Source organism: Marmota flaviventris, chromosome 6 (assembly GCF_047511675.1).
Source record: "Marmota flaviventris isolate mMarFla1 chromosome 6, mMarFla1.hap1, whole genome shotgun sequence".
Lineage (NCBI taxonomy): Eukaryota > Metazoa > Chordata > Mammalia > Rodentia > Sciuridae > Marmota > Marmota flaviventris.
The window spans coordinates 93,204,435-93,229,623 of NC_092503.1; the positions used below are offsets into that span (position 1 = coordinate 93,204,435).

At 33.4% G+C, this 25,189-nt stretch overlaps 1 protein-coding gene across 1 annotated transcript in view; it reads left to right on the plus strand.

The window, feature by feature from the left end:
- Positions 1 to 25,189, plus strand: part of Eys (eyes shut homolog) — a 1,581,889-nt gene that overhangs the window by 432,413 nt on the left and 1,124,287 nt on the right. The window contains 1 exon segment of the mRNA XM_071613805.1: positions 14,036 to 14,055. Within this exon segment, the coding sequence (XP_071469906.1) occupies positions 14,036 to 14,055 (20 nt within the window).

The following is a 25,189-nucleotide window of genomic DNA, read 5'->3' on the forward strand; positions in this document are numbered from 1 at the left end:
TAAGTCACACATACACCCATGGATGGCTCGCAACATCCGAGTACATTGGACTTGGCTTTGACCCCCCCCCCCCTTTACATATGATCTCATGTGAATTCATTTCCCACTTTTGGTTCATGTTCTCACTCTGATGTGTCAGTGGGTGGTAAGCTTGGATTCTAGACTCCCTACTTTTGTCAGCAGTGAACTTCCTTCACTGTCCTGCGATGACAGTCAAGTGGACTGTTAAAGTAAGATGCTTTCCTGGGATGATAAATTCACTCTGTGGGGTAAAACAACTTCATCTTAATCTTTCCCAGGCAAGGTCCATCAGACAAAGTCCATTCAAAGAGACATTCCGTATCTACGAACTTCTCTATAGACCTCTTAGCTCAAAAAAGGCCTTGAGAAGTAGTGTAAAGTGTAATGTATCTCCCAATCACAATTACTCTACTGGATATTTAGAAAGTCATTGACTTTTCTTCTTTGCACTGGAGATAGGCAACTAGCTCTGCCTAAATCAGTCCTACCAAGTTTGCCATGATCTACAGACATGCAAACAACACACTATCGTGGCTTTATTTCCATGTTGGTAAATAAAATTTTCATCTCATTTTATGTTTGCATGGGCTATTTCATATAATTATTAAAATATACTAGTAACAGAAACCATTGTATATTGTCTCAAGTTGAATGGAAATGGATTTCACAATATACATCAAATGCTAGTTAACAAAGATAGCTATTATAGTCTGAAGGTTTATGTCCTTCCAAAATTGATGTTGAAATCCATTCCCAAAGTGAGGGTATAGGGGGTTAAAGGATTTGGGAAGCCAGTAAGTCATGAAGCATAACACTCATGAATGAAGTTAGTGCCTTTATAAGTTAGAAAAACCCCCTTCTACCATGTGAGGTTGCTGTGAGAAGTTGGCTGTCTGTGAACCAGCAACATAGGTCCTCATCAGACAGAGCTTGCTGGCACCTTTATCTTGGTCTCTCCAGCCTCCAGAACTATGTGAAATAAGTTCCTGTTGCATTTAAGTCACATAAATTATTTTATTATACCAACCCAAATAGAATGAATATGTTAAAAAATGGAGCTTTTTTATTGTAAATGTGGGCCAATGCTGTAAAATTATAAGTCATGGCACTTTTCATGTTCCGCAGTACATATTCATCACCAACTGTTTAGTGAGCCTCTGCCAATAAATGTTCCCCCCCCAAAGTGGGCATTCAATATACCTGAACTTGTCAAATTGACAGGTTCTTTTATTGTCACTTCTTTTCAGTAATAATTGTTTGTATTCTTAGTCTATTTTCTTTATATTTTTAAAATATATGTATATCAGGATAATAAATTTGTTCAATAAATATAAAGATTAGCAAATGTCATTTCCCTTTGGTTTATTTTTAAATGTTACTGGAAATTAGTTCAGCTCTTACTCTATAGATATTCCTTAAAGTACAGTCTAAACTGTTTAATCAAATCAGTTTTTTAATAAAGTTTAACCATATAAAAATATTCCCAAAATTTTAATGCAATATACTGTTCTAATTGAGTAGACATTTACTTAATATTTAATGTATTTTCAATGTAAAAATTACTAAATTATAATGCTTTGCTTAGAAAATTTAAATAAAATGTATAAATTAGCAAAATCACAAAGCAGATTTTTAGGGTATTTGTTCATCCAACAAAAGGTACTTTCAATTTGCTTGAGGCCTCTGTGATTCCATTTGACCTTCATATGTGTGCAAAGTCATTTACCTAAGCCAGACTTACATAAAATGACCACTTGTTAATGATCAGTCTTTAGAATTTTATTTAACATTTATGGGAGAACAAGTGTTCAAGATATATGTGGAAAATGTTGTAATTACAACTGAAAAAAGTTTAAGAGAAAAAAAATGTGCTAACAGATGTCTCTGTCTAACGTGTTATGGATACACATAGTATTCAAACAACCAGGGGACTTCTTCTTTGGGAACATTTCTTAACTTATAGAAGAGAGAAGAGGAATTTTATCTTTGAGTGCTGAATTATATGTATAGTTTGTTTTTAAAGAAGTTAATTTCTGCAAATCAAACTAATACAGGTGGGTACTGTCAGAAACAAAATTACCATATTTATGTCTTATATGATATATGGCTCATTTTTTAATCAGCATTTGAAATTCTCAGATAGATTTCAGAATGAACAACTAAATCATATTAAAATATGTGCAATTCCTTACCTAATCAATCTCAAATACAATTCAAAGAAATAAAGATTTATAGATTTAGAACATATCATTAAAATATATGAGAAATAAAAATCATTGTGACTTTTGTTCTCCGGGAAAATGTGGTTCCCAGTATGTTTAAATATGAGTCTGTTGTATTCTTTTTTAAATGAATAAAATAATAACTTTCAGAATTAATTTTAAGAATTTTAAAGTAACATCCATATACACACCCACACGCACCTGAAAATAAATTCGACACAGTACTTATCCCACCATCCGTCACATGTGTATTGTAAGTCAATGTCACTCAAGTCAATTCAAAATTATTTGAGGATTTATATATTAAAATTCCTGCTTTTTCTATGGGATATATATAGGCCAACAAGATAATATTGCTACTGTCCATAAGTTTACAACTTATGTAAAAATAAAGAGGGAGATATACATGCAAATAATGCCACTGAAAACATAATGGCATAAGAACAAAGAGTGCAAATATTGGTATGACTATGCAGGATGGGGGAAAGCACAGTTTCCCAGGGATTATTTATTTTTGTAGAAAATAACAGCATTTGGAAATTTAGGATCAGAGTCTTTCTAAGAATGAATATTAAAGAGTTCAGATACCCTTTAGGAAAGTGTTAAATGCAGATTCCTAGAAGCCACCACTAGATATTCTGGTTGAGTAATTCTGCACTGCGCATATCAAGAATCCTTCATTTTGAACAAGCAACTCAGATGATTCAGGTCAAACAGTCAAAGATCACCTTTTGAATCTTAGGAGTTCAATTAAATTTTACTTTATGAGACTTGCATTTCATTTGATATAATTTAACCCAGAGTCCTTAAATACATTTTATCCCCTGTAACATGTTTCTTTCTTTTGGCTAAACAGATTTTAGCCAAAATCTGTTGCTGTTCCCTTGCTTCAGACTGTAGACAATTGTGAAATCAATGTCTCTGCTATTCTTTCTGGCCATTTTTTCTATGTATTTTTGTCCCATACTTTACATATCCAGGCTTAGACAAAACAAAAAGATATTCATGATTTTGACTTGCATATGAGACAAAATCTCATATTGAAGATGAAAAATAATGGCTGTATGTCTTTATGAAAAAGCCAGATAATATTTCAAAATTATAATTGTTCATCATGTTTTCTGCTGTTATGACACAATATGCAGCTTGAAGCTTTGAGACCTGGAACACAACTTACTACTGTTTTTAGTCAATAAATGTCAGGAAAACACTGATGTTATGTGCTCTCAGTTTAGTTCTAGAGATTATGAACTCATAAAAAAAAAAAGGTTCAAAATGTTGTGCTTGGCATTGAACAAAGGATGATGAGCAATACACAATCCCTTCCCTCAGGCCTCTTATAGAAACAGAGAAATAATCTGTCATTAACAGAAAGTGATAAAATGTACCATGTGACCCACAAGCAAAATTGTTCCTTCTTGTTAGATACATGTGATAGCATTCTGAATGCCAGCTGCTCTTTTTCTTCTTAACATAGACTGTGATAATTTTATGCATACAATGTGTGTGTATTATCACTTTTCTCTTTCTAACAGCCTGTAAGCCTTAGGATAAAGTGACCTCAGGTAGTGATCTGGCCCAACTTATTGATCATTGTATACCCAGCATTTATTGCCTGTCAATATTTATCTGTGAAGTGAATGAACAAGATGTCTTTTCAATAGATTTGTTTTTTTGAAAGGCTAAGTTTCTCATAGTTGTCAAAGAAAATTAACTTTGTACTTAATATATTTTGCCTTTTATGAAGCTAACAGTATGCATGACTATACATGTAAATATGCATACAAAAAGTATAAAATAATAGTAAAATAAGAGAGAATTCTGATATATATTTATTATAAATTATCATATTTTTTAAATGGTACTAGATATAGTGAAAGATATTTAAAAACTGAAAAGCCGACAGATTTTTTTCTACTAGTGTTTCTTCTCAATCCCTCATTCATTTCATTCTAGTACATATAAATCAGGGGAATTGGGGAAGTAGGCTTCTAATTTTAATGGAATTACATACAGAAACACCTGTAATGTGTCTTGTAATATTTGTAGTTATCAGGTACTGCATTCTTTTTTTTTTGCTGTTTATTTATTTTATTTTTATTGTTGGTTGTTCAAAACATTACATAGTTCTTGATATATCATATTTCACACTTTGATTCAAGTGGGTTATATGAACTCCCATTTTTACCCCGTACACAGATTGCAGCATCACATCGGTTACACATCCACTGTTTTACATATTGCTATACTAGTGTCTGTTGTATTCTGCTGCCTTTCCTATCCTCTACTATCCCCCATCCCCTCCCCTCCCCTCCCATTTTCTCTCTCTACCCCATCTACTGTCATTCATTTCTCCCCCTTGTTTTTTTTTCCCCTTTCCCCTCACTTCCTCTTGTATGTAATTTTGTATAACCCTGAGGGTCTCCTTCCATTTCCATGCAATTTCCCTTCTCTTTCCTTTTCCCTCCCACCTCTCATCCCTGTTTAATGTTAATCTTCTTCTCATGTTCTTCCTCCCAACTCTGTTCTTAGTTACTCTCCTTATATCAAAGAAAACATTTGGCATTTGTTTTTTAGGGATTGGCTAGCTTCACTTAGCATGATCTACTCTAATGCCATCCATTTCCCTGCAAATTCAATGATTTTGTCGTTTTTTAATGCAGAGTAATACTCTATTGTGTATAAATGCCACATTTTTTTATCCATTCGTCTATTGAAGGGCATCTAGGTTGGTTCCACAGTCTTGCTATTGTGAATTGTGCTGCTATGAACATTGATGTAGCAGTATCCCTGTAGCATGCTCTTTTTAGGTCTTTAGGGAATAGACCAAGAAGGGGAATAGCTGGGTCAAATGGTCGGTCCATTCCCAGCTTTCCAAAAAATCTCCATACTGCTTTCCAAATTGGCTGCACCAATTTGCAGTCCCACCAGCAATGTACAAGTGTACCCTTTTCCCCACATCCTCGCCAGCACTTGTTGTTGTTTGACTTCATAATGCCAATCTTACTGGAGTGAGATGGTATCTTAGGGTGGTTTTGATTTGCATTTCACTGACTGCTAGAGATGGTGAGCATTTTTTCATGTACTTGTTGATTGACTGTATGTCCTCCTCTGAGAAGTGTCTGTTCAGGTCCTTGGCCCATTTGTTGGTTGGGTTATTTGTTTTCTTATTGTTTAATTTTTTGAGTTCTTTGTATACTCTGGATATTAGGGCTCTATCTGAAGTGTGAGGAGTAAAGATTCGTTCCCAGGATGTAGGCTCCCTATTTACCTCTCTTATTGTTTCTTTTGCTGAGAAAAAACTTTTTAGTTTGAGTAAGTCCCATTTGTTGATTCTAGTTATTAACTTTTGTGCTATGGGTGTCCTATTGAGGAATTTGGAGCCCAACCCCACAGTATGTAGATCATAGCCAACTTTTTCTTCTATCAGACGCCGTGTCTGATTTGAAATCAAGCTCCTCGATCCATTTTGAGTTAACTTTTGTGCATGGCAAGAGAAAGGGATTCAGTTTCATTTTGTTGCATATGGATTTCCAGTTTTCCCAGCACCATTTGTTGAAGATGCTATCCTTCCTCCATTGCATGCTTTTAGCCCCTTTATCAAATATAAGATAGTTGTAGTTTTGTGGATTGGTTTCTGTGTCCTCTATTCTGTACCATTGGTCCACCTGCCTGTTTTGGTACCAGTACCATGCTGTTTTTGTTACTATTGCTCTGTAGTATAGTTTAAGGTCTGGTATTGCTATACCGCCTGATTCACACTTCCTACTTAGAGTTGTTTTTGCTATTCTGGGTCTTTTATTTTTCCATATGAATTTCATGATTGCTTTATCTATTTCTACAAGAAATGCCGTTGGGATTTTGATTGGCATTGCACTAAACCTACAGAGAACTTTTGGTAATATCGCCATTTTGATGATGTTAGTTCTCCCTATTCATGAACAGGGTATATTTTTCCATCTTCTAAGATCTTCTTCTATTTCTCTCTTTAGAGTTCTGTAGTTTTCATTGTATAAGTCTTTTACCTCTTTTATTAGGTTGATTCCCAAGTATTTTATTTTTTTGAGGATATTGTGAATGGAGTGGTTGTCCTCATTTCCATTTCAGAGGATTTATCGCTGATATACAGGAATGCCTTTGATTTATGCGTGTTGATTTTATATCCTGCCACTTTGCTGAATTCATTTATTAGCTCTAACAGTTTCTTTGTAGAGCCTTTTGGGTCTGCTAGGTATAGAATCATGTCATCTGCAAATAGTGATAATTTAAGTTCTTCTTTTCCTATTTTTATGCCTTTAATTTCTTTCGTCTGTCTAATTGCTCTGGCCAGTGTTTCGAGAACTATGTTGAACAGAAGTGGTGAGAGAGGGCATCCCTGTCTTGTTCCAGATTTTAGAGGGAATGCCTTCAATTTTTCTCCATTCAGAATGATGCTAGCCTGAGGCTTACCATAGATTACTTTTACAGTATTGAAGTGTGTTCCTGTTATCCCTAGTTTTTCTAGAGTTTTGAACATGAAGGGATGCTGTACTTTGTCGAATGCTTTTTCTGCATCTATTGAGAAGATCATATGGTTCTTATCTTTAAGTCTATTGATGTGGTGAATAACATTTATTGATTTCCGTATATTGAACCATCCTTGCATCCCAGGGATGAATCCTACTTGATCATGGTGCACAATTTTTTTGATATGTTTTTGTATCCGATTCGCCAGAATTTTATTGAGGATTTTTGCATCTAGGTTCATTAGAGATATTGGTCTGTAGTTTTCTTTCTTTGAAGTGTCTTTGTCTGGTTTAGGAATCAGGGTGATGTTGGCCTTGTAGAATGAATTTGGAAGTTCTCCATCTTTTTCTATTTCCTGAAATAGCTTGAAAAGTATTGATATTAGTTCCTCTTTAAAGATTTTGTAAAACTCTGCTGTATACGCATCCGGTCCTCGGCTTTTCTTAGTTTGTAGTCTTTTGATGGTTTCTTCTATTTCCTCAATTGATATTGGTCTGTTTAGGTTGTGTATATCCTCCTGACTCAATCTGGGCAGATCATATGACTTAAGAAATTTATTGATGCCTTCACTATCTTCTATTTTATTGGAGTATAAGGATTCAAAATAATTTCTGATTATCTTCTGTATTTCTGAAGTGTCTGTTGTGATATTGCCTTTTTCATCCCGTATGCTAGTAATTTGAGTTCTCTATGTTCTCCTCTTCGTTAGCATGGCTAAGGGTCTGTCGATTTTGTTTATTTTTTCAAAGAACCAACTTTTAGTTTTGTCAATTTTTTCAATTGTTTCTTTTGTTTCGATTTCATTAATTTCAGCTCTGATTTTAATTATTTCTTGTCTTCTACTTCTTTTGCTGTTGTTTTGCTCTTCTTTTTCTAGGATTTTGAGATGAAGTATGAGATCATTTATTTGTTGGTTTTTTCTTTTTTTAAGGAATGAGCTCCAAGCAATGAATTTTCCTCTTAGAACTGCTTTCAATGTGTCCCATCGATTCCGATATGTTGTGTCTGTGTTTTCATTAATCTCTAAGAATTTTTAAATTTCCTCCTTGATGTCTTCTATAACCCATTGATCATTCAGTAACCTATTGTTCATTCTCCAAGTGATGCATGCTTTTTCCTTCCTTCTTTTATCATTGATTTTCAGTTTCATTCCATTATGATCAGATAAGATGCAGGGTATTATCTCTACTCCTTTATACTGTCTAAGAGTTGCCCTGTGACATAATATATGATCTATTTTTGAGAAGGATCCATGTGCTGCTGAGAAAAAAGTGTAACTGCTTGATTTTGTGTGGTATATTCTATATATGTCAATTAAGTCTAGGTTATTAATTGTGTTATTGAGTTCTATAGTTTCTTTATTCAACTTTTATTTGGAAGATCTGTCCAGTGGTGAGAGAGGTGTGTTGAAGTTTCCCGTAATTATTGTATGGTGATCTATTAGACTCTTGAACTTGAGAAGAGTTTGTTTGATGCACATAGTTGCACCATTGTTTGGGGCATATTTATTTATGATTGTTATGTCTTGTTGGTGAATGTTTCCCTTGAGCAGTATGTAGTGTCCCTCTTTATCCCTTTTGATTAACTTTGGCTTGAAATCTATTTTATTTGATATGAGTATGGACACTCCTGCTTGTTTCCGATGTCCATATGAGTGATATGATTTTTCCCAACCTTTTACCTTCAGTCTATGTATGTCTTTTCCTATGAAATGTGTCTCCTGTAGGCAGCATATTGTTGAGTCTTTTTTTGTGATCCATTCTACTAGCCTATGTCTCTTAATTGGTGAGTTTAAGCCATTAACATTTAGGGTTATTATTGAGATATGGATTGTTCTTCCAGCCATATTTGTTTATTTATGTTACTTAACATGGTTTGTTTTTCCTCTTTGATTATTTTCCCCCCTTTATTGTACTACCTCCCTCTGTTGGTTTTCATTGTTATTTTCCATTTCCTCTTCCTGTAATGTTTTGCCGAGGATGTTTTGAAGAGATGGTTTTCTAGCTACAAATTCTTTTAACTTTTGTTTATCATGGAAGGTTTTAATTTCATCTTCCATCCTGAAGATTAATTTCGCTTGATACACAATTCTTGGTTGGAACCCATTTTCTTTCAGCGTTTGAAATATGTTATTCCAGGATCCTCCAGCTTTCAGAGTCTGTGTTGAAAGATCAGCTGTTATCCTGATTGGTTTTCCCCTAAATGTAATCTGCTTCCTTTCTCTTGTAGCTTTTAAAATTCTCTCCTTATTCTGTATGTTGGGCATCTTCATTATAATGTGTCTAGGTGTGGATCTCTTATGATTTTGCACATTTGGCGTCCTGTAGGCTTCTAGGATTTGGGATTCTGTCTCATTCTTCAAGTCTGGGAAGTTTTCTCATATTATTTCATTGAACAGATTGCTCAATCCTTTGGTTTGGACCTCTATACCTTCCTGTATCCCAATGACTCTTAAGTTTGGTCTCTTTATGTTATCCCATATTTCTTGGATGTTCTGCTCATGGTTTCTTAACAGTCTTGCTGAGCTGTCTATGTTCTTTTCAAGTTGAAATACTTTGTCTTCATTGTCTGATGTTCTATCTTCTAAGTGTTCTACTCTGCTGGTAGTATTCTCAATTGAGTTTTTTTTTTTTCAATTGAGTTTTTAAGTTGGTTTATTGCTTCCTGCATTTCTAGGATTTCTGTTTGTTTTTTATAACCTCTATCTCCCTGTATAGTTGATCTTTTGCTTCTTGGATTTGTTTATGTAATTCATTGTTGAAGTGATCTTTCATTGTCTGATTTTGCTGTCTAATGTCTTCCTTGATACTCCAGATCATCTGAAGCATGTATATCCTGAATTCTTTATCTGACATTCCATCTGCTGCAGATATTACCTCTTCTAACGTTGAGTTGACGTGCATTGCTTGTGGTCCTTTCTTTCCTTGTCTTTTCATACTGCTCGCATTTCTTTCTGCTTGGTGAAACTGTTGTGTTATTGAATTTTCCCCCTATATATTTATATTGCTCTTGTATAGTTGCAAAGTCTCCCTCGCAGGCGCGGGCGGTGGCTCTGCCCCTCCTCCAATTGGGGCAATGTGCCTACCATGCTGGCAGGCCGCTGGGCCTGGTCTGCCGGTAGGTAGCAGGTCCGCCTACCTTGCAGGGCAGCGGCTCTGCCCCTCCGCGGGCCGCTGGGCCTGTTCTGCCAGTGGGTCGCAGGTCCGCCTACCTTGCAGATGCGGGCGGCATCTCTGCCCCTCCCCCAACCGGGGCGATGTGTCTACCACGCTGGCGGGCCGCTGGTCCTGTTCTCTCAGGTACTGCATTCTTATACAATGGTCTAGCTTTACTAAAGCTAAAGATAAATTATACATGACATAATTATTGCACAATGTATAGATATCTTACCTACTAGAAAACTCGGAGGTTAAAGATAACAGAAAGGGCCACCAACTGAGCAGTGCCAATTCAAGATTCTATGAGATCTTTGGAAGAGTTGTTTAAACCTTTTACTGCCTCTTTAAATACAAGACAGTTCAGTGACCTCTGTGTGAAGGAAGACTTGAGCTTGAAGTCTTGTCATAATCGTGAAGCCCCTACTTAGGTGGTGTTAAATTCTAGAGCAGGGAAGTTGCATACTATCTTTCAAGTCAGAAGTTCTGTGTCGTCTTCAAACAATAGGGGAGGTTAACCACTAGAGGGTTCTAAAATATTTCAGTTCTGCTTATAGGCAAATCCTTGGCCTGCTCCTCAGTTTTTAAAATTCCAGCTATGGAAATATATCTTTAGTTGTTTTAATACCTCCCATATTACATTTTCCAGTCTACTCTCCATCTTCAGTATGAAATGGTGTAACATTCCTAGGTGTTGTTATGTTTTAATAGTTAAACCACTGCCCCATTTTCTGGACCATGCTTATTCTACCTACAACTACAGGGAGAGTTTTCTTACACAGATGACTAGCAGACAAGCAGATTCCAAACATCATTTTACTGTCTACTTCTGAGGATACTACTGGTGATAATTTTTTTATGATAATTCCCAAAAAAACTTTATAAAGTATGAGATTTTTTTTTCAAGCGGAGTTTATTGTGAAATACTCTCAGAACCGTGTCTGTGAGGGAGTAAAGGGAATAGAAATGTGCAGAGAGATGATTTAAACTGCAGCATGGTTGTTAAGAGACTTTAGGCGATTCCACAGATGGTGTTTGGGCTGGGGTACCTCATCCGACATGCCTTGAATGGAGGCCAAAAGGGCTTGGTCTTTGTATCTCTTCATAAAGCAATAATTGGATGTGGGCCAGAGGTTGGAGATATAGCATAAACTGCGTAAGGAAGCTCCCTTCAGGTAAAGACAAATACTAGGAAAGGACTCAGCTATGATTTATTTGGCTGCCTACTCTCCCCACAGTTGGGACTTAGATAGACTGAGAGGAGTGGTAGTGGGATCTGAACAGCACACCACAGCTGCACTGTAACAATAGAGACAAAACCCTGACTAAACAACTCAACATTTGGCCAGAAGAATTGGGAAACCAAATTAAGTAGCTTTGGTAATGTGATTTTTATTTTATTTTCTGGAAAATTAATACTGCTTTGAGATTCTATGAAGAATAATCAGACCCTCTCTCGTTGTGATAATACTAATTCAAAAAGAGAGATTTATTTGAGAAAGACATCTTTGAATGAGGACTCAAAGATTTTAAAATCAGAAATTTGCAAACATGTTTTTTTTTTCTTTAATAGGCTAATGATACTACCAAGGTAAATAAATGTTAAAAGTATAATCAATTTTATTAGTATAAGTATTTTGAAATAATAATTTTTCATCCTTTAGTTTCTTTATTTATATTATAGTATGAAATTTAAATTTTCAAGGCCCAGGATACTTGGAAAGGCAGCATGAAATTTATATACAAATGTTTCATTTAGTAATTTAAAAAATTCTATTAAAGTAAACTTTGGGTCAAGTGTATGTTTCACATATAGATATATATACATTTATATATCTATATGTATTTTATTGTCTCTGTAAGGAATAAAGAGTAAAATTTGTATTTGTTTAAAAAAATCATAAATAGAAGTTAATTTCATGTTCAACGATTACTTTGAAGAGTAACCTGATGTAGAATATGGTAGAAATCTCAGGGAGGGAAAGCTCCTGAGCTGTATTATTTCAAAGTGAGGCATTAAATGGCCCCACTTCCTTCTGGTGGCCTCATTCATTTAATTGCCATAATCACATTTGTGATGTGCCTTCTTCCTGCAAGGTCTACACTCTGAGAGTCTAAAGATGAGCTCAAAGCAGGACTTCCCAGATATACAAATTATGTTGAGGAGATAGAGTGGTAATTTTTAAGTTAAGGCCACATGACTTAACCAGAAAAGAAATATGAACCAAGGGTACCACCATTTCTTCTTTATTGCAGAAAAACTAAAATTATCATGAAAATATCTCTGCATCCTTGAAGGATAAACAATGACTCCTCAAACATAAAACTAGAATTAATTCTCCAGTACAAGGTATGAAACAGTGGTAATTTTTAGCGTAGTTGGAGCCTATGGTTTACTAAATGGTATGAAGCTGAGTGGTAAAATAGAAAATAGGGATTAGATTTCAGACTAGACTAGAATGAACAGTTTGTTAGAAAAAAATAGACTTTAGAATTAGTTCCATGCATGATTAAAGTAAGAAGAGTCTCTATAGAAGCTGAACTGCATAGCTATATTTGATTTTAATTTTTTTTATTAGTTATACATGACAGTACAATGATCTTGACATATCATACATTTGAATCAAATGGGGTATAATTTCTCATTTTTCTGATTATACAGGTTGCAGAATCACATTGGCCATATTTGATTTTTAGAAAAGCATCCCTGGCTGCCATGAAGTAAGAATGAGTATGGTCAGAGACACATGCTAATCATATAGATGCCATGATTGATTAATGCTAAATATAACAGCAAGGTAGTTAGGTAGTGGTAGTTAATTTAGAAATAAATATCCAGGAAAAGCAAAAGAAATTTAATATAATAATTAAAATGAAATTTGAAGATTCAATGGCTTTAAATTTGAAAACTATGGCTTTTTTGATGTGCTAACGAAAAGACTGTTTTGTGTATAGAATGTCAGAGAATAACCAGATGGACAAAGCACATACTGAATAATGGTCCCTAAAAATATTCAGGTCAGAAGCCATAAATCTTTCCTTTATGTGGTAACAGGGACTTGGAACAGGTGATTAAAATAAATCTCTGAACAGATTATCCTGGTATGCCCTTACTATAATCATAAGCGTTCTTATGAGAGGGAAGAGGAGAGACCTGACAGATGAAGGCACCAAAGTGAGACTAAGGTAACCATAATACACTGTTAACTCTTAGGATGGAGATAAAGGGAGGTAATGGACCAAGTACTGCAAGGAAGCAGTTTTACAAGCAGAAAAAGGAAACACATTCTCTTTTAAAACTACCTGAAGGAAGCCATGTTGTGTTAGGTATTTGTTTTAAAAGAGCAACCATGTCATCTCTTTACATTGGAATATCAAACATTTCTTAGAAAAAAAAAAACCTAAGTTTTTAAAAATGTTTTTACCAGTGCATTGCAGTTATGCATAATAGTGGAGTTCATTTTGACATAGCCATACATGCATGGAATACAATTTGCTCCATTTCAGTCCCTAGTATTACCCAACCTCCCCCCCCCCACATTCCCCCACACCACCTCATTCCCCTTCCTTTGCTCTACTGGTCTTCCATTTATTTACTTTTTTTAAAAAACTGGTGCTTTATAACTATAAATAAGGGTGGAATTCACTGAGGTATATTCATGTGTGTACATGCAGAATTTGGTCAATTTTATTCAGCAGTTCTATTCTTTTCCTGTGCCTTCTCCCTCCCCAACTATTTCCTTCCTCTACTTCACTGATCTTCCTTCCATTTTCATGGAATATGCCCCACCACCCATTTTTGCTACTGCATGAGAGAGAAAACACTGGACCCTGACTTTCTAAGTCTGGCCATTTCAATTAGTATGATGTTCTCCAGTTTCATCCCTTTCTTTACAAGCAAGTGCCATTTTTAAAGTGTAAAAACTTTCAGCAACATATTCCAAGCCACAAACTCCTTCTCAGTCCATACATTGTAATATATAATGTGTTTTATTTTTAGTAATGATTTATATTGTTAGCTATATCTAAAAACATTTTACAAAAGTTTGCTAAAAAGTGAAAAAAAAACAGCAATCAAGAAGCAAATAAAATCTGAATGACTTGTTAAAATACTTGTAAGAGGACTGGTAGTCATATAAATGTGAAAAACAGTTATGGTATCTTTAATATAAAATATCAAAAACGTGGGTACTCATGAGTAATTTAGACTTAGAAAATTTGCCTTTGGAGGTTTGTTTTGTTTCATAAATTTGCTTTCTTCACTTACTCTCAAGAACAAAATTTGAATGGTTTCCATTTGTATGATTCTTCAATTTCTGCTGAAGAATCAGCCAATTACAATACAACAATGTCTTTCCTTAAATTAGTTGTATCATGTGGAACATATTGCATTAAAAGCCTTATATAAATAACTGGAATTTTTATATATTTCTATGATCAATACCACTATATTTCTATATGAAAATTATAGTAATTTTTAGGCAAATGTTCAAACAGAACTATTTTGTCTGTTTCTTCACTGAAGTATCTTAAACACCTATAATATGGAACATATATATTCAGCAAATATGTGGGTTTTTTAACAGACTATATGAATTTTTATTACTATAGAATTTTTATTCATTGATATTATGTGATTTTATACAATTTATTTGTAACCCCTGATCATGGGCATAAATGATTTTATGCAGAATCCATTTCTGTGAGTTCAACTGTTATTACTATTATTAATATAAAATTTCCCTGCCTTTGTTTCTTAAAGGCAAAGACCAATTTTACATTTATTTGCGTCCACTGAAGAGCAAAGAATAAAGCTATGTTTCAGTGAATTATTTGCTGCAGCCAGCTACAGTGATAGAAAATTTTCCAACATTTTCTCTAACAAACTAAAAATAAATAAATAAATAAATAAATAAATGTTCAAGAAAATAATATGTATAAATAATCTCATTGGACAGAAAATAAAAGCAAATATATTTACCATAGAACAATTTAAACTAACAACTATATTAATAACATAGCTTTAAAATTTCTAACAAATTAAGTTAATTTTAAAAGATTCTCTGTTGAAGAATAAAGAATATTGAATCAAGAATACTGAATAACTATATGATCATGAAAATAAATTTTAATATTTTGGAGGGAGGGTTTGGGGATGTGGCTCAAGTGGTAATGTGCTCGCCTGGCATGCGCAGGGAGCTGGGTTCTATCCTCAGCACCACATAAAATAAAATAAAGATGTTGTATCCACTGAAAACTGAAAAATAAATATTAAAAAAATTCTCTCTCTCTCTCTCTCTCTCTCTCTTTAAAAAAAAGATTTTGGGGGGAGAAAGAAGAGATACCTTACAATTAGCAATTATTTCCAAATAAATAGTAGAAATAAAAATTCAATTTTTAATTTACATAAATGTATAATGTTTTTGAGTGTCTTATTTTGAAAAATCACTAAGGAATTTTTTTCAAGTTTAAACCCCAAATGAGATAGGTATTATATTCAAATTGCTTGAAAAGTCTGCATTTATTAATCTGTCAAAGTAGTGATGATAAAACAAATTCTTCATTTATAATTTACTACATGTAATGCTTTGTAAAATATAGTTAATAAACAATACTTCCTCAACTTTTCACAGAAAATATTGATCCCTTTGTCCTAAAGGTAAGCAGTGTGTTCTTCATAGCTTATCTAATAAAAAGGGGCATATTATAGCATACGTTATAATTATACATAAGAGCTTTTGAAAAACATGTTTTGGTTTTCTAAGGTAATATTTTGTTTCTAGTGATATTTTATGTGTTTACTATAAATCATGAACATTCAATGACATAGTGCAATAAAAGAAAATGTGCAATCATCTGACAAAATTAACAAGAATAGAACTTAAAGATATGGAAAATGAAACTGAAATCTGATCACAGAAATCATTATCTTTGAATTAGTAGGTATCCATAGCTAGAAATGGAAATACATGTGAATTGCCTTCTTCCCCGACTACTTCACTGTCAGAGTATGACTAAAACAAGCTGCAGGCCATCTATGCTATTATGCGGATATATGTTATGTCAATTCTGTTGCTGTTTTTTCTTTGGCAGTCTCAGAATAACTTGCTGGAAAGTTTCACATGAGGCAATGCTGACCAAATTCCAGCCACCGGACTCAGAATCACAGGAATAAGAACTTCCTGAACAAAGGGAGAAGTATTTAAGTATCAACCCTATGGCCAAAGGCTCACTCCACTGGGGTCACAAATAATCAAAGGATGGCTCTAAAATATTTAGCCATTTCACTAATCAATTCCATTTTTTTTTACTTAACATTGTGTGAATTAAAAAAGCATTTGGTAATTAGACTTAAAGGTAACTGGATTACATATAGTAATCATCTTTGAAATGTATTCATTTGAACACTAGCTTTCCTAGCCTAGAGGAAAAAAAAAAAATCTGCCCCCAAACACCATTGTCTGTAGAGTGGACTCAGAATTACACACACACACACACACACACACACACACACACTGATATGCATTCCTTTCATCACACAATTGTGAATATTTTAAACTATATAAGAAGCATTATTCAAATAGCCATGGCATAGTAATAGAAAGCCAAGAAGTAGTGATAATCGGAGGGCCAAGATCCCACAATTTTTAGCTTTTCTTCCTGATACAAATTATAATACCAAATAAATTAACTAAGTTTTTACTAAAATAAATTTGTCCTTAATTAATATATTCAAAATGCATTTATACTATTTTTCTAATACAATTTAGGTTATTTATAAGGAACTAACTTTAAAATAAAATTATCTGATATTTCTCAAATTATCCCATATACCATTAAGTATAGGTATCCCATTTAGGCAATCAATATTTAGCTGGCAGTTAACCTGGGAAAAGAAACAAGAGAACTAAGTATTAGCAATCAAAGAAACAAATTAGTACATATTAATATTAATGAGTAAATGTGAAAAATAAGGGGAAAGGAGATTACAGGAAATAACACCAAAAACCAGAATATCACCATTATAATTTCTTAGTTGGAAACTTGTTAGGAGAAATGAAAGCTACATTGTGTTTATGCTTTTGATGACTTTACTAAAGACTAGAAACTATGGTTTGATGAGTTTTACAATCCTCAAGGAATGATAAAATAATAGCAACAATGCATGAACTACAACGAATTATTAGCATACCAGTGCAGAAAAGATCCCTTCAAAAATATATCTTCCCAATACACCAGTTCTTAGCCCAGTTTTACATATAAAAGATAAATTGCCCATTAGCTTATTGGCATGAATCCGATGGTGAATACCAACTCAAGCTCACAGTAAATGCATATTAGTAAATTGAGAATTGGGAGAGAGTTAATGATGTAACAAATGATGTGACAAATACTTTAATGAAATGAATAGAATACATAAAAATGTCTTATGAATTCCTTTTGTACTTACACCACTGTACTGAAAAGGCATTCATTTTTTGTAATACCTACCAATTCCAGCTTGCAGATGTGTCCAAAGGATGAATAGAATGGCTGTTGAGCATTTTTAAACAGCAATACAGATACAGATATGAATTTATACAAAAACACACAGAGTCGTGTGTTACTCAATGATGGGAACACATTCTGAGAATGCATCATTAAGCAATTTTAGTATTGTGCATGCATCATAAAACATATTTACATAAACTTAGATGGCATTGGTTACTATACACCCAGGCTGTATGGTATATCCTATTACTCCTTACAAACATGAAGAACATATTACTATACTGAATAGTTGAGGCAACAGTAACAAAATAGTAAGTATTTGTGTGCCCAAATGCAGAAAAGCTACAAAAAAATGCAGTATAAAGGATAAAAAATGATTCATATGTATAAAATAGGCAAGTGCTATACTATTGAACTATACCTTGCCCCTTGTTCTTACTTGATAGAGTTTGTAACTTTTTTAACTTTTACTCTTTAACAGTAACACTTGGTCTAAAATACCAATACATCATACAACTGTACAAAACTATGTTTTTCTTATATCCTGATTCTGTAAGGTTTTTGTTACTTGAATCTCTTTTTACCTTTTAATTTTGTTGTTATTGTTGTTGTTGTTGTTGTTAGAAACTAAAACACAAGCACACACATAAACCTGGGCCTACAACCAGGAAAATATCACCAGTTTCTGTGTCTTATCTCCATGTTCTGTCCAATAGGTCTTCAGGGCAATGACACATGGATCTGTCATCTCCCAGGAGACAAATTTCTTCAGGAATACCTCCTGAAGGACTTAGGGCTATTTTAAAGTTAACATTTTTGTAAGTGGAAGGATAACATTCTAAATGAATTGTAGAAAATATACTATAGAATATACATAAACCAGTAACGGAGTTGCTTTTTATAAATAATTGCATGTGCATAATTTTGCATGGCTTGAAGTATAATAGGTTAAATTTGGCATGTCATACATGTATTAACTGAAGACTGGAATGTCATATAATGCATGACTCATTTATAAATTGTAAATATTAAGGAGATAATTAATTGCTCAATTATTATTCCTGGTACTAAAATAACATCATAACAAGATTTCATTTACTTATACCCAAATTTCTTGGAATAATTGACCATTTTTAACAACAAATTCATAAAACATCATTGGCAAACACCAAAATATTACTTTGGGACACTTTCATTTAAAGGAATCTAAAATCAATAGTTGAAAAATGTCAAATGGATGAAGGCATGGATTTATTTTGTGATATACATGTATGATTACACTACAAGTATAACTTTGCACCATGTTCAGCCAGAGGAAGGAGAAGTTGTTCTCCATTTGTGTAAAATGTGTCAAAATGTATTCTACTGTCATATATAACTAATTAGAACAAAATGAAAATTAAATGAAAACTAATGAAGCCATTTAAAAAAGGGGTGGGGCTTGGGGACAGGTTCAGATTTTTAGTTTGAAATTGAGAATCAAAACTTGTCTGTCCTGAAAGTAGGGGGAAAAAAAGCTAGACCCTGAAAGTCAAAGGTATAATGTTTTTTTCTGATTTGAGAAAGCTAGTCCAAAATGAGGAGAAAGATAGAAAGAAGGAAAGGAGAGGAGAGGAGAGGGGAAGGGAAGGGGAGAGGAGGGGAAAAAGCCAAGGGGTAGGCAGCGAGGAATTTCATCAAGAGAGAAGGGAAATTGCATGGAAATGGAAGGAGACCCTCATTGTTATACAGAATTACATATAAAAGGAAGTGAGGGGAAGGGAAAAAAAAAACAAGAGAGAGAAATGAATTACAGTAGATGGGGTAGGGAGAGAAGATGGGAGGGGGGAGGGGAATAGTAGAGGATAGGAAGGGCAGCAGAATACAACAGACACTAGTATGGCAGTATGTAAAAACGTGGATGTGTAACTGATGTGTTTCTGCAATCTGTATACGGGGTAAAAATGGGAGTTCATAACCCACTTGAATCTAAAGTATGAAATACGATATGTCAAGAGCTTTGTAATGTTTTGAACAACTAATAAAAAAACTGTTCTGGGTTAGCTGAAAATAATGTACGTTATAATCCTAAAATAAATGTGTTCCATGATATACCCAAAGTATTATAATCATTTCAGAAAGCCCAGACAGTGGAAAAGATATAAAAAAGAAAATAAAAATCACCTGCTCAGCAAAAAAAAAAAAAAAAAAAAAAAATTAGAAAAAGATCAGTGGAGCAGAGGAGGGGAATTGACCAGAGGAAGGAAGGAAGGGATAAGGGAAGAACAGTGGAGTAAATCTGACCTAACTTTCCTATGTGTATATATTAATATACCTCAGTGAATCTCACCTGTATATACATCCACAGGGCACTAATTTATATATATATATATATATCAGAAAGATGGGTAGAGGGAGGAAACAGGGAGGGAGGAGAGGAGGGAAAAGGGAAGTACTGAGGACTGAATTACAGCAAATTATATTCCTTGAATTTATAATGATATCACAATGAATGCTATTGTCATGCATAACTAAAAAGAACCAATAAAAAAGATCAAAAGGCAAACATTTAAATGTATTGGAATGTATTGTGAAAGAGGAAGGTATAGGAAGATCTGTATTAGGTTACTGGGATCAATATCAGTAAAATAATCATTGACAAAAATTTCAGAAAATACTGTGACTCTTTAAAAAAAAAAAAGAAAATACTGTGAAAAATCCTTCGAAAACCATTCTTGTCCTGAAATTTTTAGATAATTGATAAAACTTATAGCTTAATTTATAAGGAAATGACTATATAATACATAATTATAAGATAACTACAGATCTCACATAATCATAGATTACTCTTACTTCATTTACTTAGAAATACCCTTTTATTATGAATATTTAGTGTAGTAGGATTAAGAGAAAATGTTTGTAAAACTATTTATAAACTTTAAATAATGAATTAAATTTAGCCTTTAGAAGCTCTGCTTCCAATCATTGACAATGACAATTACCACTGATTTTATTTAATTAAAGGACACTGACTAATATCTCTTATGGTATAAATATTAATTGTGTGACATATAATTTCTCCCATGTTTCTAAAGACACATTTGCCTCATAATTTGTTTTAAGGGAATGGAAACAAAGCCAAAATTTTGCAGTGGCTCTCCTAAGAAAAACCATAAGTTTTAAAGCACTTATTTTGTTCCCATCTATAATTTCAGAACATAATTTTGTTAATCGGGAATTAACAAATCACTGTGAATGCTTTAGACAGCTTGTGGGAATACTTAGCACAATAGACAGATTGTCCCTGTTAACACCTGGCTCATGTAGGAATCATAAAATAAAGCAATAAAATATGTTATCTTTAGAATTGAACAGATTAGAAAAAATACCAATTACAAATTTATGGATGTAAAATTAAAATCAGTTATGACCAGTTAGATGGGATTCTCCATAGCTTCCACATATTTGTATTCTGGACCAGTTTTAAATACACTGACACCCACTCTAGGTGTTTCATTCATATCTCTGTTCACATTAAGTCAATAACATAAGTGATATAGCATGTGTAGCAAATATTTACAAGGGAGGCAAGCACAGCAAGAGTTTCATTCCTTAAAAAATAAATAAGAATAAAGAAGATACAGAAGGAAGAATTATCTATATCTCTGTTGTCTGATTATCCTAAGAAAAGAAAAGAGCAGTGATTAAGTCAATAACATTAAATTTTAAAATGACAAACAACCTTGTAGGTCAAGTTGTAGAGAATTACTGAATTTTGAGAATAATAAATTTTCTTATTTGAATTATTGGAAGATCATGGCACCTCAACATGAAGATGCCATCATCTTAAGGATATTTAAGTGGTAGCTCACACTCTTTTCTAAACATTTTTTTTTTTTTTTTTACCAGTTCTACTCCTTGCCTGTTTCTACCTCCTAGGTTTCCCTCAGCTGGGCTCTTATATCACCTTTTCATTCATTATTAATTGCTGCTATAAAGGTAGCTTTATAAAATTATGATGTTAACCATAAAACAAAAGAGTCCTCATATCAAAGAATTATAACCAACAAATATGCAAAACATTCAATAATTATTAAGATTGTGGGTGATAAAGCCAGTTTACATCCTTTTCTCATTTTATTTAAAAAATATTTTTGGCAGTGCTGAGAATATGAAACCAGGGCCTCCTGCATGCTAGGCACACATTCTACCATTGAGTTACACCTCCTGCCCTAGATTACTTTCTCTCTAGTGAATGCTTTTCCAACTGTGATGTGCTCCAAATTCCTTTTCAGATTGCTAGGAAATAATTATATTTTAAAAAATAAAAATATGAAGTAGCTCTGCAATGTTAAATCCACATGGTATTTGCTGAGGATTTTTCTTTTACTCTCTGTAATAGTAACCTTTAGATTCAGAGTAAATTAGTTTGATATGTTTTTTTTAAGAGACAAAGAGAGAGAGAAAGAGAGAGAGAGAGAGAGAGAGAGAGAGAGAGAGAGAGGGAGGGAGAGAGAGAGAATTTTAATATTTTTATTTTTTTTTTAGTTTTCGGCAGACACAACATCTTTGTTTGTATGTGGTACTGAGGATTGAACCCAGGCCGCACTATGTGTGCACTCGCCAGGCGAGTGCGCTAACCCTTGAGCCACCTCCCCAGCCCTTGATATGTTATTATATATAGTATATAAAACTATAATGCATACTATACACATATATGCTAAATGTTTCTGTAACAATATGTAACAACTTATCTAATTACATAATTTATATATAATATATATTATTGGTGCACACACATATATATATACTTGCACATAAGTGTTCTCTGTTGAAACTTAGAAATCTTAGAGAATTTAAAAAAATCCTAATAAATATAAATTATTACCAGGAACCAAAAGAATCACAGAACATAAAATAGTCTGAACAGGTTGAAATACAGTATAAAATCTGCACATTATCTTATATGTATTGTTTTATTTGTCTTTATCAACTGATGAAATATGCTATTATGAAAACTATGTAAAAACAAAAATTCAGAATTATATTAGTTGATATTGGTTCCAATGTTTCTGTGAAAAAGTACAGCTTACTTTTCTCCTTTCATAGATGCTCATTTTTTCTGGGGCCACTATGCCAGACATGAGTTTTGTAAAAACTTACAGACACATTGATATATCTATACCCTGGGGCTGCAAATATCTCATGACTACATGTGTCATACAAAGCCATGATTTTGATTGTTTCATCCTTATCAATCTCAGGAAGGATATACTCAATATCTATCCTGAAAATAATATTTATTGTCAGTGAATTTCTGTTTATTCCTCATATTTCATTTTAAAGCAAACGTTTATGTAAATTCAGGTTAGTATTAGGACTTTCTCCATAGTCATCTCTACTATGAGGGTGAGGATAATGCCTACTGGTCAGTCCTACTGTTATGACATCAAATTGTTGTCAACTCTAGCACAACTTTGTGATCTACTGAGATACATGAACATGAGATTCACATTTTAAAAGGACTACCGAATGTGTAGTTGGCTCTGTGGGCCAAAAACATTTGGAAATAAAACATTCCAGAAAGTTCCAAAAGCTAAAACTTAAATTGGCCATCATGCAAGTGCTACCCTAACTCCACACAAATGAAGTCAAGTGTGGAAATATCGTGCACTTACCTCCCACAATTTCTAATGACCTTTGACGGTTGCATCCATACTGGACATGTGAGATATTTTTTTCTTATCATTACTGCCCCCTCAAAAAATATAGTATAGAAACTATTTACATAGCATTTACAATGTAATAGTTAATGTAGAAATGATATGAAGTATATGGAAGAAAATGTTATATGCAAATACTATGCTGCTTTATATAAGTGGAGCTCTACAAACATTAGTATACAGTGGGGGTCTGGAAATCAGTTCCTCACAGATACCAAGGGACAACTAAATAAACTATTGGAAGATCATGTTAACAAATTTTTCAGAAAATACATACCAGATATTTTAAATTCATTTTAAAGTTGCAGATTACTAGAGAGAAAATCAGGGACTTGAATTCTAATTCTACTTTTGCCATCAACTAGTTGTAGTAGTTTGAACAATTAATTTCCAAGTCTTCAGTATAAAATAAAATGGATGCATCTGTGGTTCTTAATCTGTGGGTTGGGTCTAATGGGGAAGCAGATAAAGGTGTCATCAGGGTGGTGCACTAGATAAGCTGATCTGCCTCTGGGCTCCTTTTCCCATTTCAGTCAGAGCAGCTCTGCATTATACTGCTTTATTTATTTACAGCTCTGTATTACACTGCTTTATGTTTTTGGTACCCTAGGAAAAGGTGTTTTTATAAAGTTTTTTTTTCTTAAAATTAACAAAATTTTAAAACCACTGAACTAAATGATAAAACATTTAAGATACCTTTGAACAATAAATGATCTAAAACTATATGGGCTTACTAATGTGTTAAATAACTGAATATAAGAAAAGAACCTATAGGTTAGCTTTCTGTAAAGCATTTTGGAAAATGCCTGATGGAAAAAAAAAATGGCTTTTAGTCCATGGTGTGCTTGCATTATCATTGTCAGTTGGCTTTCAGATTAACACAGTAATGGTTCCAAGCATCTAGACTATTGATTGCAAATTGCACTCATATTTTGGCATCTTTATGCTTTGATGGTCTCTCAAAAGATCATGTTTCTGTATTTTTCATTTTTTTAAATTATTCGTAGTTGGATACAATACCTTTATTTTATTTATTTATTTTTATGTGGTGCTGAGGATCAAACCTAGCACTTCACACATGCTACACAAGTGCTTTAACGCTGAGCCAAAACCCTAGCCCTTTATTCTTAAATATTTTATGTGTCCTGGGCATAAAGCTTTAGGTAATAGACAAAGTCAATTGTCAAATTGAGTTAATATGTCAAATAGTATTCAAGATATTTAAAAAAAAAAAAAAACGTGTTTGGACGGCACACATCAATGACAGATGCCTTATTTTTAGTTTTATCTGAGACTACTACTCTAAGATCCTTTATTCTAGGTTCAAATTCTTTCCTTTTGTTTTTTAAAAACTACTGTCAAAAGTTGCGAACCCTTGGGGCTGGGGATGTGGCTCAAGTGGTAGTGCCCTTGCCTGGCATGCATGCGGCCCGGAGTTCGATCCTCAGCACCACGTACAAACAAAGATGTTGTGTCCGCCGAAAACTAAAAAAAAATAAATATTAAAAAATTCTCTCTCTCTCTCTCCCTCCCTCTCTCTCTCTCTAAAAAAAAAAAAAAAAAAAAAAAAAAAAAAAAAAAGTTGAGAACCCTTTTAAAAAGATTATATGATGTTTAGGAAGGTAAGTCCCTGCCACAAGAGAACAGAATTATAACAAATGGTTACTACTTGAAACTACAAGTCTAAAATAACATTGGAGACAATAAGCTGGAGTTTTCTGACCAATATAATATGAATTTTATTAGTAAATTAACTAGAACAGAGTAAATCAAGCTAGTGAAAATTTGCAGTTGATGTTAGTTTCCTCATTCAGAATATTAGGTCCTAAGTATTTGCCCTTTTATTACTAATAAAAATATAACCATGTAAAAACAATGACTACGTTTCTCACTGGTTTAAACTTACTTTAGAAAATGTTTTTACAAACCAGCATTGCTTGATTTATACTACAAAATATCCATATTTGCCATTTTGCTTTTTGTACTTTTCACATTTATATTACATTTTACAAAGTTAAAGAAATTGTATTTCTATAAAACAGTTTTGTCTCAAAAGTATTATTCTCTGTAACATGCATTTTCACTGTTTTAT